The 15,808-nt window shown below is 39.7% G+C and overlaps 1 protein-coding gene across 1 annotated transcript in view; it reads left to right on the top strand.

The window, feature by feature from the left end:
• The window catches only part of ADAMTS6 (ADAM metallopeptidase with thrombospondin type 1 motif 6), a 331,893-nt gene that overhangs the window by 290,037 nt on the left and 26,048 nt on the right, over window positions 1-15,808 (top strand). Inside the window, exon 21 of the mRNA XM_069096412.1 lies at window positions 3,981-4,185. Within this exon, the coding sequence (XP_068952513.1) occupies window positions 3,981-4,185 (205 nt within the window). The remainder of the gene's footprint in view (window positions 1-3,980; window positions 4,186-15,808) is intronic.

Here is a 15,808-nt window from a genome sequence, read left to right as displayed (position 1 = left end):
CTATTTCATTGAATGACCACATTTTCCCCTGAAACATGATACTCAGTTTTGCTGGGTAGGTGATTCTTGGTTTTAATCCTATCTCCTTTGATCTCTGGAATATCATATTCCAAGCCCTTCGATCTCTTAATGTAGAAGCAGCTAGATCCTGTGTTATCCTGATTGTGTTTCCACAACATTCAAATTGTTTCATCTTGGCTACTTGTAATATTTTCTCCTTGATCTGGGAACTCCGGAACTTGGCTATAATATTCCTAAGAGTTTTCTTTTTGTGATCTTTTTCAAGAGGTGATCAGTGAATCCTTTCAACCTCTATTTTGGCCTCTGGTTCTAAAACATCAGGGCAATTCTCCTTGAGAATTTCTTGAAGGATGATTTCTAGGTTCTTTTTTTGATCATGGCTGTCAGGTAGTCCAGTAATTTTTAAATGATCTCTCCTGGATCCATTTTCCAAGTCACTGGTTTTTCCAATGAGATTACTCAAATTCAACCATGCTTAGTCTTTCTATTTCTTGATTTTCCTCAAGACTACATCTTTTTTTAAATAGTATTTTATTTTCCCCCAATTATATGTAAAAACATTTTTTTAACATTTTGTTTTTTTTTAAAGTTTTGAGTTCCAAATTCTAACTCTCCTCTCCCTCTTCACCCCCCTGAAATGACAAGTAATCTGATATCGGTTATACATGTGCAATCATGTGAAACATTTCTATATTAGACATTTTGTGTATAAAAAGACTCAAATTTTTTAAAAAAGGAAAGAAAAAAAAAGAAAGAAGGCAAAAAATAGTATGCTTCAATGGATTAGATCTTTTTGTTGCAAGGCGCTAATCCACTGATATTTTTGTCTGTTTTATTTCAATAAGATATACCTTCCATTGTAGATGTCAGCTATGTGATACAAAAAATAAATGCTAAACTTGGAGTTAGGAAGACCGTGTTTGAATCCTATTTCGACTCCTACTTGGTGGTGTGATTGACCCTGAGCATTCTCTTTCAGCTTCGTTTTCCTCATTTGTAAAGTGGATATATTGATGGCACCTACCTTACAGGGTTGTTGTGATAACAGGTGCTTTGCAAATGCCAAAGTGCTATATACATGCTAGCTATTATTATTATTAAATATTACAGCTATATTTTATGCCCATAGTATCTCAGCGATGCATATGTGGTCAAATTTCCCTCCCTATTTATTTCTCATATGAGCATTTGTTGTACACAAAATGTGACAGACATCAGGGTGTATCAGCAATGCCATATTCAAAATGCCTATGGAGATTACAGATATGCTGATATAACTATCCATCACAAAATACATCATGCTTTCCATATGGGGGAATAAGCTGGAAAATTTATTAAGATACCAAAAGACTGAGTCCCAAAACCAGAAAGTGAAAGCCATCAGAGTAGTTATGACATTGGCACAGGTAGATAAAGTAGAAAGCACCCACATTCTCAAGCCTTTAAAACAGAACAGGCTACCTCAGGCAAAGGTCCTCCTCTCCCCACTCACAGCAACCACCCAGCGTCCGGGAAGCGCGCTCCCAGCAGCTTCGGCCCCTGGCAGTCCTCAGCAGGAGTCCTTAGCAGAAATTCTGGCTAACTCAAAAAGGGCTTCGCGCTGCCTCTGCTGCTGCTGCTGCCGTCGCCACCACCGCCAGCCACCGCAGGAACTCCAGCCTGGCTTCCGCTTCCTCTTGCTCCACCCCTTCCTGCTACGTCAGCAAATCCAATGGGGCATGGAAGATCTTTAAATCCCATAACCCTTACACAGGGCAAAAGTATCATCCATGTGGTTCTTTTTGGGTATAGCCTTCTGTAAAGTTTTACACCTCTTCATGAGGAGTTTATGTGAGGAGATTGTGGTTAAGATGGCACCAAAAAGAAACGTAAGAACAAGGACTGAGTGGGAAAGGGACCTTCTGGGCACTCAACCATTGGGTGGTCTGGACCATGACATCCTTTCCCCTTCTCCCTTTTCAATCACAAGGGCGTTTTGATTAAGAAAGTCTTTTAACTCTGCATACCTTGGTTACATGCATTTTGCTAACCTGATAATTTACTAACCTTTCATTTACAACCCTAAATGTAGCTGACTAGCCAGTTATATGATACATAGGAACTTCCTGGTACATAAGTGGGTCAATCAGTGGACAAACATGGAGTCAGCCCAGGCCTAGCAATAGGCCAGTCCTCACAGGTGATTCAGCAGATACAATCGGACTTGTAGTCAGGAAGACCTGAGTTTGAATTCTGCTTCCAACACTTGCTAGCCATGGGAAGTTGGGCAAATCGCTTAACCTCTTGACTGTTTCCTCATCTATAAAATGGGGAAAGTAATAGCATTTACCTGCCAGAGCTATTGTGAGGATAAAAAGCTAATGTTTGTAAAGTGCTTTGCAAACAAAGTACTACATAAGTGTTAGCTATTATTATTATTAATTAGATTCTTTCTATATCATATGTGGTGTGTCAGCAAAAGAATATATATTGTTTATTCATTCCTCCTCTATTTTCTGTTTAACGTCCTTATGATCACATCTGCATGTTTCCATGCACATTGTATAGTCTTCTTGGCCCTCATTAGATGCACTCAGTCCCTTGCCAAAAGCCCATCATTCCTGTATCTGAAACTTAATCAGGTTTCCCTTTGGGTGAAAAAAAAAACAGTATTTAAAAGAACTATTTAAACTACTCAACAATTCAAGCCTAGAGAAGAAAGAATGATTTTGTGAACAATAGAGAAGTCAGCAGGCTAGCTTAAAATCAGTGGTGAAAGCAGAAGGGAAATTGAGAGGGTGATTAATAAATTTATTTTTATTCATTCCAAGTTGAAGGCTGTGGTGATACATCCAGGCACTATTCAAGACAGACACTTTAGCAAAACTAGACTGGACAAAAAGTGAAAAATCAGAGGTGGCACAGACTAAGTGAGACAGAAAAACAGAAACACCTACTGAATCACTAGCACCAGCTCTGTCTGCACCTGTGTTTAATTTAGCGGCCTTGTATTGAAGGAATGTCAAAGCTGGACCCTTCTTACAGTGTGCTATCTAATGAGATCATGGCTGGAGGTGGTATGACTGAATTTTCTATGACTGAGTAGACATTTCTGTTTTATCTCCCAATCTCAGTGATGAAATCACTGTTTTTCTTTGTTCTTGGCAACTGAATCAGAGTTTTAGTATGGCTGGCATACAAGTTATCATCTTCAGTATACAAGTACACATTTCCTCCCCCAAAATGACATCATTCTCATTTATGAAAAGCAAAAATTTTTTAAAAAGAAAGAAAATTTGAAAATATTTTTAATCTCCTTTGGAGACTGATTCAGAATAAGAGAGCCCAAAAATGTTGTGTGATATTTTTGAAAAATGAACAATTGAAAGAAAATTTATCCTTAACATAAATACTGAGTTTTCAAAAATTTAGGCCTTGAAGTGGCCGATTTCTTTTGTTTAAAAAATGATGAATAATATTTGGTAATGTTTTATTAGGGAATGAAAGAATTCCAAATAATAAAAACAGTAAAGCCCATTGTGGACCAATAAATCAAACAGAGCCTCAGGTTTAGGATACAAGTAATTTGTCAGATCCTCATGGGTTTAATGCTGAAAGGGAGTACTAGAAAACCCCAGAGGTCTTCATACATGAAGACATCACAACAACTCGGAGTTAGTTCCCAAGTAGTGGAGAGAGATTTGTGCTGACTTCTGCCCCTCCACATCCCTCCATGGCCCTTAAATACTAGACAATGTGCCACAGGGGACCATTGTCTCCTACGCTAAGGGACTGTTATTGAGTTGGGTAGTGTGAGGGTATGTCCAGCAATCATTTCAACCATGATGGACACCTTACTCTTTCCAGATAGATATGCTTGAAAGAGTATTTGGACTCTATGAAATTGCTTGCAACTCAGCTGAAAATTGCTGTTTCACTTAGGAAATGCTTCTCTGTGTTTCTTCCACTTGGTACTACAGGTGGTTTATTGGGGATTGGTTGGAGTGCAGCAAGACCTGTGATGGTGGAATGCGTGCGAGGACAGTGCTCTGTATCAGAAAGATTGGACCTTCCGAGGAGGAGACACTGGACTACAGTAGCTGTTTAACCCATCGGCCCATTGAAAAAGAGCCCTGCAACAACCAGTCCTGCCCCCCTCAGTGGGTTGCTTTGGACTGGTCAGAAGTAAGGAAATCTGAGGCTGTCTTCTTTTTTTTCTCCAAGATGTCTTTACTGTCAATAGCAAAATATTTAATACTTTGGACATCTGAACATGTGAAGTTCCTAGTATTTGCCAAATAAGGGTACCTGTATACCAGTGTATTTGAATCATGTTATTTTTTAATTTTTATTTTTTTGCTTTTTGGAGGGGGGAAGGTAGGGCAATTGGGGTTAAGTGACTTGCCCAAGGTCACATGGCTAGTTTTTTTGTGTTAAGTGTCTGAGGCCAGATTTGAATTCAGGTCCTCCTGGCTCCAGGGTTAGTACTCTATTCACTGTACCACCTAGCCGCCCCTGAGTCATGTTATTTTCTATTATTGTTTGACAGGTAGTGCAGGGGTTCTTAATTTTTTAATGTTATGTATTCCTCTGTCAGTCTAGTGAAGCCTATAGATCTCTTCTTAGAATGTTTTTGAATACATAAAATAAAATATATAGAAAACAAATATATTAAAATATATTTATGAAAACAGTAAAAAAAAAAAAAAGCTCATGAACCCCAGGTTAAGAACCCCTGCGAGTTTAGGGACTTTATTCACTTGATCACTCACATATTCTTCAGCTACTTGTGCTTCCTAAGTAGTGGTCCTCTCCTAGCCAGCAAAATATGTATTTCCAAGAAAAATGGAGGTTCTTTCTTGTTCAGGCCTTCTTGGAAGACAAAGAGGGGAAAAAGATAGCATTTTAAATCATGTAAATATATCTCCTCTTATTTGAATTTGGTTAAATGACTGCCTAAACCCAGGCATAATACAATGATATGGACATGTTAAGGTTTAGACTCCTGCCTTTCAATCACTCAAGGGAAGGCAGAATGGATTCTTCCTTTGCTTTCAAGCCATGTTCTTGTGCTCACTGTGTACCTCCTCTTCATCAATCATCAGTTGACTGACCCTTACTTGACTAGATTGTAGCATATTATAGAAAGTGCTCTATCCAAGGTCTGGCAAAGAAATGTGGAGTTGTTGTCATTGACATGCTGAGGAATTCCAAGTTCGGAATGTGTCATTTTCCCCCCCGAGTGCTCTTACCTGAGCAAGGAGGAAGAATTGGCTACAGTGGTGTTTTGGGCTCCACGTGTGCCACAGAGAAGGCTAATCAAAAGCAGAGATATTAGAGGAACTCTTTAGAATGAAGAGATGAAACTGATTCTTGACCTTACACTATTCATCCTGATACAAATATGCATCTACTGTCCACATGTTCCTTAGGGTAGTAGCATTCCTAGAGTACTTATCAGTGAGGAATGAATGATGAAGAGGAAACAAAAATGTGCTTATGTATTTGGTGAAAACATCCCAAGTTTAATACCATAGCTTAGAGGTTTAGCAAGACAGGACTCATGTCAGCTACGATTGACTTCCATTGGTCCATAAAGGTGACACTCACCTTGGGTCTCTCTCATAAGCAAGACCTCACAAGAAAATCAGGTTTTTCAAAGACCAGCCTAAACATTGTTCTTTCAGAAATCTTGTAGGTGACTTAGGAGGTAATTCTCCTTCCTCTGAATCAATACTCCTTGAGTGGCCTTGTTTTCTGGGAGGCATGCTGGTATAAGAAGAACTGTATTTTAGATCGGACATAAAAGGAGATTCTGACCCTTGTGGTTACCCACAGAAGCTTTGGCAGGACTTTTTTTCTTCCTAGTTTCCTGGCCATACTCCAATTTCAATAATTACATTCTGACTACTTAACATTTCTCTTACAGTTTAAATCAAATATGGGGATTTTCTTTGTTTTCTGCTCTAAACTGTGGTATAAAACAGCATGGATCCCAGAGTGATAAGTAGACAGGCTCCTGGTTGAATTTAAAAGAGTAGGCATGACTTCACAGGGTGGCCCACATTTTCTTAGCAATTCCGTTTCTTAGGCTTTATGGAATGCCTTAAATTTCAATTGTTAAAGATCTTAGTGGGAGAACCAAAAGTTGAATAAAATGATCTTGGGATCTCAAGTCAAATCAGCAAGACTGTGTCCATTTCAGCACTGTGCTAGGATAGTGAAAAATACAGAAAAAGTAGAAGCATAATTCCTGCACATCATTTGCCACAATATCTTACACTTGGTGGGTACTCAACAAATTGTTGTTGGACTGAATTGAATTGAATTGGGCCTCTTTCCCTCAGATAACTTTTAATTTTATTATAGGGAAGACATATTCAAGTCACAATTTGAAAGCAAGATAACTAAGTACTCAGTTTTCTGATTTTGAGGTTTATAATATAAATTCTAAGCATTCACCAAAGGAAAAAAAAAGTGAGGACTAGAGTCATATATATATAAAGTCTTAGTAGGCATGGGATTTGATTAATCTTGGAAGAAGTATAGAATTTGGATTAGCAGAGAGGGAGAATGGCCTGAGTAACATTGAACAAAGGTAGAAGAAATAATGGCATGTTATGACAGGGATTAGGGGTCAAGGGTATACACTAGTAAATATTGAATTACCAGATCTCCAAAAAAAAAAAAATGGACAGGACACTTTTAAATTTAATCTACATTGTTGTCATTTTCTACATTGCTTTCTTAAGTCTAGACAATCAAGAAATGAACAAGTCAAGCCCTGATTATTTGTAGTATTTGCCCATTTCTGAATTCTTAATGCTCACACTGAGCATTTAACAATTAGTTCTAACTAGCTGACATTGGTGGTCTCCAGTATACCCCTGTGGGTAACAGCAAGAAGATGGGCCTAACTGAGGCAGAAGGATTATGTTAGGAATAGAGGGAAATAAGACCAAGCCAGGTGATAGGGAACCTTTAATGAAAAAGTACATGGTGCATAAGTAGTCCTACACTCTATCAGCACCATAGAAACAGAAAAAACAAAAAGATAAATGTTAACCAAGGACTGGGAGAACACCCTGACTACTCATTGAAATAAAATGCCCAAATCTCCCTGCAAAGAGTAATGTCTGTGCACTCATTTGCTACTGGCTTGTCGGCCAACACTTTTCTATCTTTTGTCTTATTTTATTTTTATGTTAATATAATCCTGGGGGTGGGGCAGGAAGGGAGGTGTGGGAGGAGAGAGACAGACAGAGGGAGAAAGAGAGTAGTGGGGAGGGATGATGGGAGGGGGAGAGAGAGAATTACCACAAGAAAAAAGCTAATGTTATGGACCTGGAGCCCAGGTTAATGTTAGTTATTGATGTATATACATTCCAACTATCATGTTAAATTCTTTATTAAATTGTCATTATTATAACAATTATTTTATAACTATATATAAGCATACTATATATTATTATATATGATATAATTACATCATATATAATGTATTATAATAATTGTATATCATCATGATAATGATGACATCAACTCTGGCTCTGTGATTTCATTAGTATAGGAGATCTCCCAATACAGAAACTGCCTCTACCAATGCAGGTTGGTAACTTCTCTGTAACTTGGCATATTAGGGGGCTGTCTCCGGGCACTGAGGGGTTAATAGGCTTGTGAGTATGAGTCAGAGGCAGGACTTCGATCCAAGTCTTACTGTTTCCAAGGTCAGCTTTCTATTCCCTATACCACACTCAGTATTGATAATAGTTTATACTTCTATAGCATTTGTATACATATTGTCTCACTTGATACGACACTGTGAGGTAGATAGTATAATTATTATTATCTAGTTTTGCAGATGAGGAAACTGAGGTTCCGAGAGGTTAAATTAATTATCCAAGGTCACAGAGTTGGGAATGTAATTCACGGCTTCTGATGCACAAGTTTAGTGCTTGCAGAGCAAGTTTACCTGACAATGCTGCCTTTCAAAAAACTATCAAAAGAACTTTTACAAAGTCTGATGCTCTACCTTTCTTCTTCTTTTTTTTTTTTTTTTTTGGTTTTGGGAGGGCAATTGGGGCTAAGCGACTTGCCCAAAGTCACACGGCTAGTAATTGTGTCAAGTGTCTGAGGCAGATTTGAACTCAGGTCCTCCTGACTCCAGGGCTGGTGATCTACTCACTGAACTACCTAGCTACCCCATGCTCTACCTTTCTTAAACTGCTGTTGGAAATGCTATAGAAACCATTGGACTCTATTTTGACCCATTTTGTTTTGCCTTTCCTTTCCTACTGATACTGTGACTTTCACAGAGTCTTTGAAAGTATTTCCCTAGGGGTGACTAGGTGGTGCAGTGAATAGAGCACCAGCTCTGGAGTGAGGAGGACCTGGGTTCAGATCCTGCCTCAGACATTTAACACAAAAGCTAGCTGTATGACCGTGGGCAAGTCATTTAACCCTAATTGCCCTCAAAAAGCAAAAAAAAAAAAACAAAGTACTTCCCTGGCTTTCTTGGGGAGTAACTATTGAATCATGGCTTGTTGGAGCTAGTAGTGTGCCCAAACTATTGAGCTTTGGTCCATACTTCTAATGTCTTTTGGGGGTAGTAGGGTAGCCACCTGGCTTATAATAGGAGTGTAGATCTAGACGACACTTGAGAGGCCATGTAATCCAACCCCCTCATTGAACAGGTGAGGAAGACTGAGGCCCAGAGAGATCAAGGAATTTGTCCAAAGTCACACAGGTAGCATCAGGCAGGGATTTGAATCCTGGCGCTCTAATTCCAGAGCCTTTATTCTTTCCATTATAGTACACTGCCTTTTCTTTTCCATTCTGTGACTGGACTCAAGCATGCGTTACAATCTCATAAGGAGCACTGAAGCTACTGTTGTTTCGCTAGCAATGAATACGCCAGGAAATTCACTTTAGGGGGTAGATGAAAGAAGGATGTTCTCATTGTCTCAGGACCTCTCCTGACCTTCATCAGTTTGTTCAAGTGGGAAAAGATGATCTTTCTCCCTTACAGTCTTCCTTCTTTATTTTTCCAGAAGGAAAATACCAAGTTCTCCAAGTTCTCCTTTACTGGGAAGCTTACTTTTTGGTGGGGGGGGGGGGGGGGGAACAGGGCGAAAGACAATCTACTAAAATAAAATAAATAGCTTTAAGTGAAATAAAAGTCTAGGCAGCACTGGGAAGGAGAATGGAAACAAGGAGCTTGTTCCTCTCAGAGGAGTGAGACTCCTCCCACTATTGAAAAGAGGCCCCAGTAGAACAGTAGTCAGCAGCACTGGTCTCTCTTAGTGAACCCTTTGCAAATATTTCACATGGATTTTCTCCTGACACGCCTGTGCAAACTTCCTTCCTCTCTCTGCGCCCTCCTATCCCGCCCCCCTCAATCTGCCCCCCTCTCTTGCTGTCTGATCTCTGCTAATCACAAGGTTGAGGTTCAGCTGGTGAAAACATGTTATAGCGGGTGGAATTTACTCTTTGACCCCTTCCTTTTCTTCCCGGCTGCTGCGATATAAAATTTCCATTGTTGCAAAGCCAGGAACCGTTTTCTTCATCAATGAAACCCACCCTGTGCTTATGGTAAAAACATGCCAAATTACCCAGGTGGAAAATGGCTACTTTGGCAGCCCTTTGTGAAGCTAATTAAGCCACAGAATGGCTCTTCATTGCTAGGATCTCCCATGCCACATTGGGCTTTCATTGACTTTCCATCCTTCTCACCCTTTTGTGAAGAGAGTAGCTTTTAAAAATATATAGGAAAACATAAAAGTGGCAGAGTATTGTGGGTGGGCTCCACCAGCCCTAATGTCTTCTTTTGATGTGTCCAAATAGTTGCTTTTGACTTCCACAGATGACACGTTGAAAGAAATTGATTTCTTATACTACATGACAGAGATCTGGGTACTCTACTCTATGAAATACATACTATTCACATATTGTACATTGAGAAAAATGTATCCCCCCCCCCCATTCACCCAATCTGTCTCACTGAAATTCCCACCATTGACAATGCTTCTTCAGGTTAATCACTGTCTTGAGAAGGAGTCATGTTAAAATACAAATTGACTGCCTGGGGAAGGGTAACAAATTAACCTATCATTCAATTATTGAGTTAGGTATTGATTAGGAAAGTTGGGAGTTGGAGGAATGAAAACCAAATAGGTAACTTCAAAGATCAGGAACATAAAATTTCTAGAACAAGGGATGATACTTTGGTTCGCGGAGACCTAGAATTAGCCCTGGCTTCACAGCAAGTAATAACTCATATTTTGGTAGTGGATGAAGGTTTGCAATACACATTTCTCACACCCACCTTGTGTGGTTAGTGGAGTATTGTGAATACCATTTAATAGGTGGAGAAACTGGGTCTCACATTGTTATTTACCCCAGTCACCTGACTAATGAGTGTGGCAGAGCAGAATTCTAACCCACATCTTCCTGAGTCCTGTCCTGGCTCTGCTATGGCACACGCCTCTCCTAAACAACTTTGAATTGAAACCCACAAATTCAGCAGGAGCTTGGTGACTGTAATCCCAATGCTATTATCTGTTCTCTTTTACTACCTGGACCCAAACTTTTTTCCCCTGAGACTTGTCTGAAATACCTGCTCTGCAAAAAAAGGATTAGTCCCTTTAATTGTAGGGTTGCTTAACCAGAATATATATGCAGACTTGAACAAATGCCTTCTTGATCTTTATAAAAAGGAGAAAGTGATGAGAATGATTAAATTGCATAAAACTCTGATTGTTAGAATAAGAGATCCTGACTTCTAACCTATTTACCTGCAATGTGCAGAACCAGGAAGAGTTTCCTTTAGTCATTCTACCTAAGACAGACTACAGAACTTAAAGAGATCCATGTGAAAATGGATTTGATAGTATTTTGATTTACTTTTAACTATACTTGAATCCAAGTTAGAAAGAATCATTATTACTGTTGTATCTATTCAAACTTCTGATTATCATTAGTGTGGTGTTACACATATAAAATGTGGAATACCCATTATTATAGATGCATATCTAATCTCTTCCTTTAAGGAAATTTCTGAGGTAGATATTAGGGCAGCTAGGTGACGAAGTGGTTAGAGTGCTGGACCTGGAGTCAGGAATATTCCTTGTCCTGAGTTCAAATCTGGCCTCAGATATTTGCTAGCTGTGTGACCTTGGTCAAGTCATTTAACCCTGTTTGCCTCAGTTTCCTCATCTGTAAAATGAGTTGGAAAAGGAAATGGCAAACGACTCTAGTATCTTTGCCAAGGAAACCCCAAATGGGGTTATGACGAGTCAAACATGATTGAACAACAACAAAGGTAGTGTCTAATGCACACACTCATACTAAGCATGACAGTGTGAGGGCAAGCTTCAGAGGAACATAACCCACTCTCCCAGAACTTACATTCTAAGAGACCCAAATGAGGAAAGCAGACACACAGTATAATAATTCACATTTATATAGTTAGATTTAAAAAGTATTTTCTTTATAAAAAACCCTGTGAGGTAGGGAGTCTCTTGTGTTTTTAACAGCAGTTAACCTCTGTAATTTCATCTGCATGCAGAGGTATGCTGGAGCCAGCTTTAAGGGGGATAGTGAAACTTTCAGCATGAGCATTTGCTCCTCAGAAATCAGCAACTGGTACAAATCAGGGCTGGATTTATTTTGTTGTTGTTGTTGATGATGATGATTGTCTAAACTTAAGGAAATGTTAATAATACAGAGTAAACTTAAAAGTGTATGCATACTTTTTTTAAGAGTCTGATTGTTAAACATTTACTAGCACACCCCTGTATTGCTCTATAAGTATTGCTTGAATTTGGCAAGAGTATAATAGAAGGTTCAGGGAATGAAGTCATCACCAGACTGAAGGGAGGCTAATTATAATAATAGCAATAACATATTATAATAATAATAGCAATAACAATAATCATAACTAACATTTCTTATATGGCTCTTTAAAGCCCACAAAATGCTTTAACATCCATTATTTGTTTAAGCCTCACTACACTGCTGTTTGTAAGGGTACCCTCTCTTATACAGATTGCAATCCCTCTACAACCCTTTCTATGTGGTTTTTGAGAGTGGCTGTGGCTAAAAATTCAACACTGGACAACCAATCTAGTCTCTCTGAATCTAGCTAGGCTGATCCTCATATGTGGGCAGCTAGGTGGCGCCATAGTGCACATAGCACTGGACCTAGAGTTAGGAAGACCTGAGTTCACATACAGCCTCAGACACTTACTAGCCAGGTGACCCTGGGCAAGTCACTTAACCCTGTTTGCCTCAGTTTCCTCATCTGTAAAATGAGCTGGAGAAGGAAATGGCAAACCACTCCAGTATTTTTGCCAAGAAAACCCCAAACCACTATCAGTATCTTTGCCAAGAAAACCCCAAAGAGTCAGACATGACTAAACAACAATTCTCATATAACAGATACTGGCCTAAGCCTGAAGTCTTCTGAACTTGGTAGGACCTCTCCAGGCTTATCCTTCCTTTGATAATGCAGGGTTAGTGTCACTGGAGTAGGACTTCTGCATAGGATTCTTTGGACTTTCTCTAGCACACTTCCAGATACCCACATTTATAAACAAGAGATATAAAGGTTTAGTAATGAGATGAAGAAGAAAGAGGGAAGGAGAAGGAGAAGGAAATAAGCTAGAAACAATGACTCTGTCTCTTTTCCCTCAATTCTTGAACCTTCTTTTCTGACCCACCTAGACACAAGGAAATTTCCGAATAGTGACATGAGTGAATGGAAGAGTAGTTCTTAGTGAGTAAAGGATTTCCCCAGAAATCTCTGCTTCTAGATGTCAAGTAATGTTTATGCTTAGAATGTACAATAGGATAGGAAGAATGTGGGATCTGAATTCATGGCATACATTCAAACTCTAGCTCTGGTACTTATCAACAAATGGCTTAACCTCTCTGAGCCTTGGTTTCTTCATCTGTAAAATGGGAATGACAAGAATACTTGCAATACCTATATCATAGGGATGGTTTAAAGTGCTTTTTAAACAAGTCCTCTATCAATAGGATTTGATGTTATTATTGTAAATGAGATTAGCCTCTCTGTAGTTCCTAGAAATAATTTTGAAAACCAAAGTGTTTTAGTTACCTGAAGACATGCAGCCTATGTGACATGAAACCAGCCAGGGTAGATCTCCTAGCTGTGGTAATGCAGTGTTTGTGGGCCAGGGAAATGTGTAGAGGCTTGAAGAGAGAAGAGCATGCTTTGGAACATCTTCTAGGGAGGCATAAAAGGACTGTCTTACTCAGGCTTAACCCCCTTCCTTGAGGTAAGGAAGAATTTCAGGACAGCAAAACTAAAACCTCACCAAAGACAAGCAACACTCTATCCCGTGGTGGCAAAAGGGAAGGGAAGAATCAACTGTACTAGCGAATCACCAGCTGGTGAAGACACCACCATGTTTCCAAAGCAAATGAGAGACAAATACAATATACAAATAAAAATCGGGTGGAAATGTTACAGCTTGATGAACCTGGTTTTACCAGGGTTTATCTGGGAACTTCTAGAATATATCTCCTGCTAACATCTGTGAAACCCACACGACATGGAGTGGGAGGAAAGGGAAGGGAGGGAGTGTGGTTGAGATGCTCTTTATCAGAATTCCAAGGCAAGCATTTCTTTTCTGTTGTATTCCCCATTAGTCATGGTGGCCTGCAATGGATGTGTGAAATTTTGGAAATGGACAGCAATGGGAAACTCTGCTCCTTATTTTTGTTTGTATATTATGTTTGTCTCTCATTTGCTTTGGAAGCATGTGTCTTCACCAGTCGGTGATTCACTGGTCCAGTTGACTCTTCCCTTTACTTTTACTGCCGCAGGATAGAGTGTTGTTTGTCTTCCTTGGTGAGGTTTTAGTCTTGCTGTCCTGAAATTCTTCCTTACCTCAAGGAAGGGGGTTTAGCCTGAGTAAGGCAGTCTTTTATTCTTCCCTAGAAGATGTTCCAAAACCTGCTCTTCTCTTTTCAAGCCTCTACACATTTTCTTTCCTATACCCTTTCAGTTAAAGACCTCTCTTCAAAATTTACTGAAAAAAATTGAGGTTATTCTCTTTTAGTCCCTTTTCCTCATCTCCAAACTCCTTGACATTGAGTTGTCCCTTCTCCTGGCAAAGACCAATACCTCTACATGTGTTCTTGATCCCATCCTTTTCTCCAGCATATTGCCCACTTATTCATCCTTCATCTCTCTCTAATCTTCAATCTCTTCCTATCTACTAGTTCCTTCCCTGGGGCCTTTAACTGGCCGAGACTTCATGCTTAAAAAGAACCCAAAACCAAAAAACCTTCACTAGGACCATCTCCCTCGAGTGATTGCCCTATCTTCCCCTTCCCTTTCTCAACCAAACTCTTAGAAAAAACTATCTGCTCATTCTCAATTCTTAGAATTTTGCCTTCTGTCTTTCGTCACACAAATGAAACTGCTTTCTCCAAAGTTACCAGTAGTCTCTTTATGGCTAAATCTGATGGTCTCTTCTCAGTCTTCATCCTTTGTGACCTCTCTGCTACCTGGGATGCTGCTGTTCACCTTCTCTTTCTGGATTCCCTCTCCTTTCTGGATTTTCATGACAGTTCTCTTTCCTGTTCTTCCTCCTACCTATTTCAACACTCCTTAGTCTCATCATCCATATCATATCCACTAACTATGGGTGGTCGTTAGTGCCCTCTGTTCTAGGTCCTGATTTCTTCTCTCTCTATATTTTCTCAGTGAATTTAATATCTGCCATGATTTTAATGATCATCTCCATGTATATGGCTTAAAAATCTCCATATTCAGCCCTCCTCTATCCTGAGTTTCAGTCCCTCATCTCTGCCTTGCCTACTGGGCATTTCAAACTATCAAATGTCCAAAACAGAATATACTCTTTCTCCTTACACTCATCCTTCTGCCAAGTTTCTCTATTTTTATCAAGAGCACCAGGGTTCTTCTAGTCTCCCAGGTTTGTACACTTTGCATTATTCTCTATTCCTCACTTTCCCTCATCCAACACATCAAGTAAGTTGCCAAATCTTGCCATTTTTTCCTCCAGTTTTTCTTGTATTCAGTCTTCTCTCTCTGTTCATGAAGCCACCTCCTTAGGGCCAGTCCTTCATGACCTCTTGCCTAGCCTATTATAATGTTCTCCTAATTTATCTTCCTGGTTTAAATTCTGCTAGTCCAATCCATCCTCCACATAGCTGCCAAAATGATATTCCTTAAGCTTAAGCCTGACCATGTCACTCCTTTACTCATTAAACTCCAAAGATAGAAGTATCTGCTGCAGGGGCATGGTTTGGAAGTTCAGAAAGTCAGGGACAGATCTGAGAGGGAAATGCAGGCCAGCTTGGGCCTCTTCACAAAATGCCCACTCCAGGAGGAATTCACCAATGGGAGAAGAGAGGTGGACCTTGTTGAGGGATATTACAAGGTGAGCAGGCTGTAGGGGACGATAGGTCAACCCAGGATGAGGAGGGTCCAGGATGAGCTAGCAGGAAAGTCACAACTTTGAATCCAGAAGGTGAGGAGCAGCATTGGATGGGGAAAAAGCTCCAAATCTGAGATGCCTATGGAATGCTATCCCAGTGTAAGATCAAGCCCCTGGGTAGTTTTGAAGTACTCTTCAGTTCTTCTTTTCTTTTCTTTTTTTAAAACATTTATTTTTTAGTTTTCAACATTCACTTCCACAAGATTTTGAGTTACAAATTTTCTCCCCTCCTTTCCCCTACCCACCACCCCAAGATAGTAAGCATATTGAATACCCCTTCCCCCAATCTGTTCTCTCTTATGTCCTCCCCCATC

This window comes from Petaurus breviceps, unplaced genomic scaffold, assembly GCF_028583685.1.
Source record: "Petaurus breviceps papuanus isolate PSGF00001 unplaced genomic scaffold, PetGlider_PUasm1.0 229, whole genome shotgun sequence".
Taxonomy (NCBI): domain Eukaryota; kingdom Metazoa; phylum Chordata; class Mammalia; order Diprotodontia; family Petauridae; genus Petaurus; species Petaurus breviceps.
This window is presented reverse-complemented; position numbering and strand designations above follow the sequence as displayed.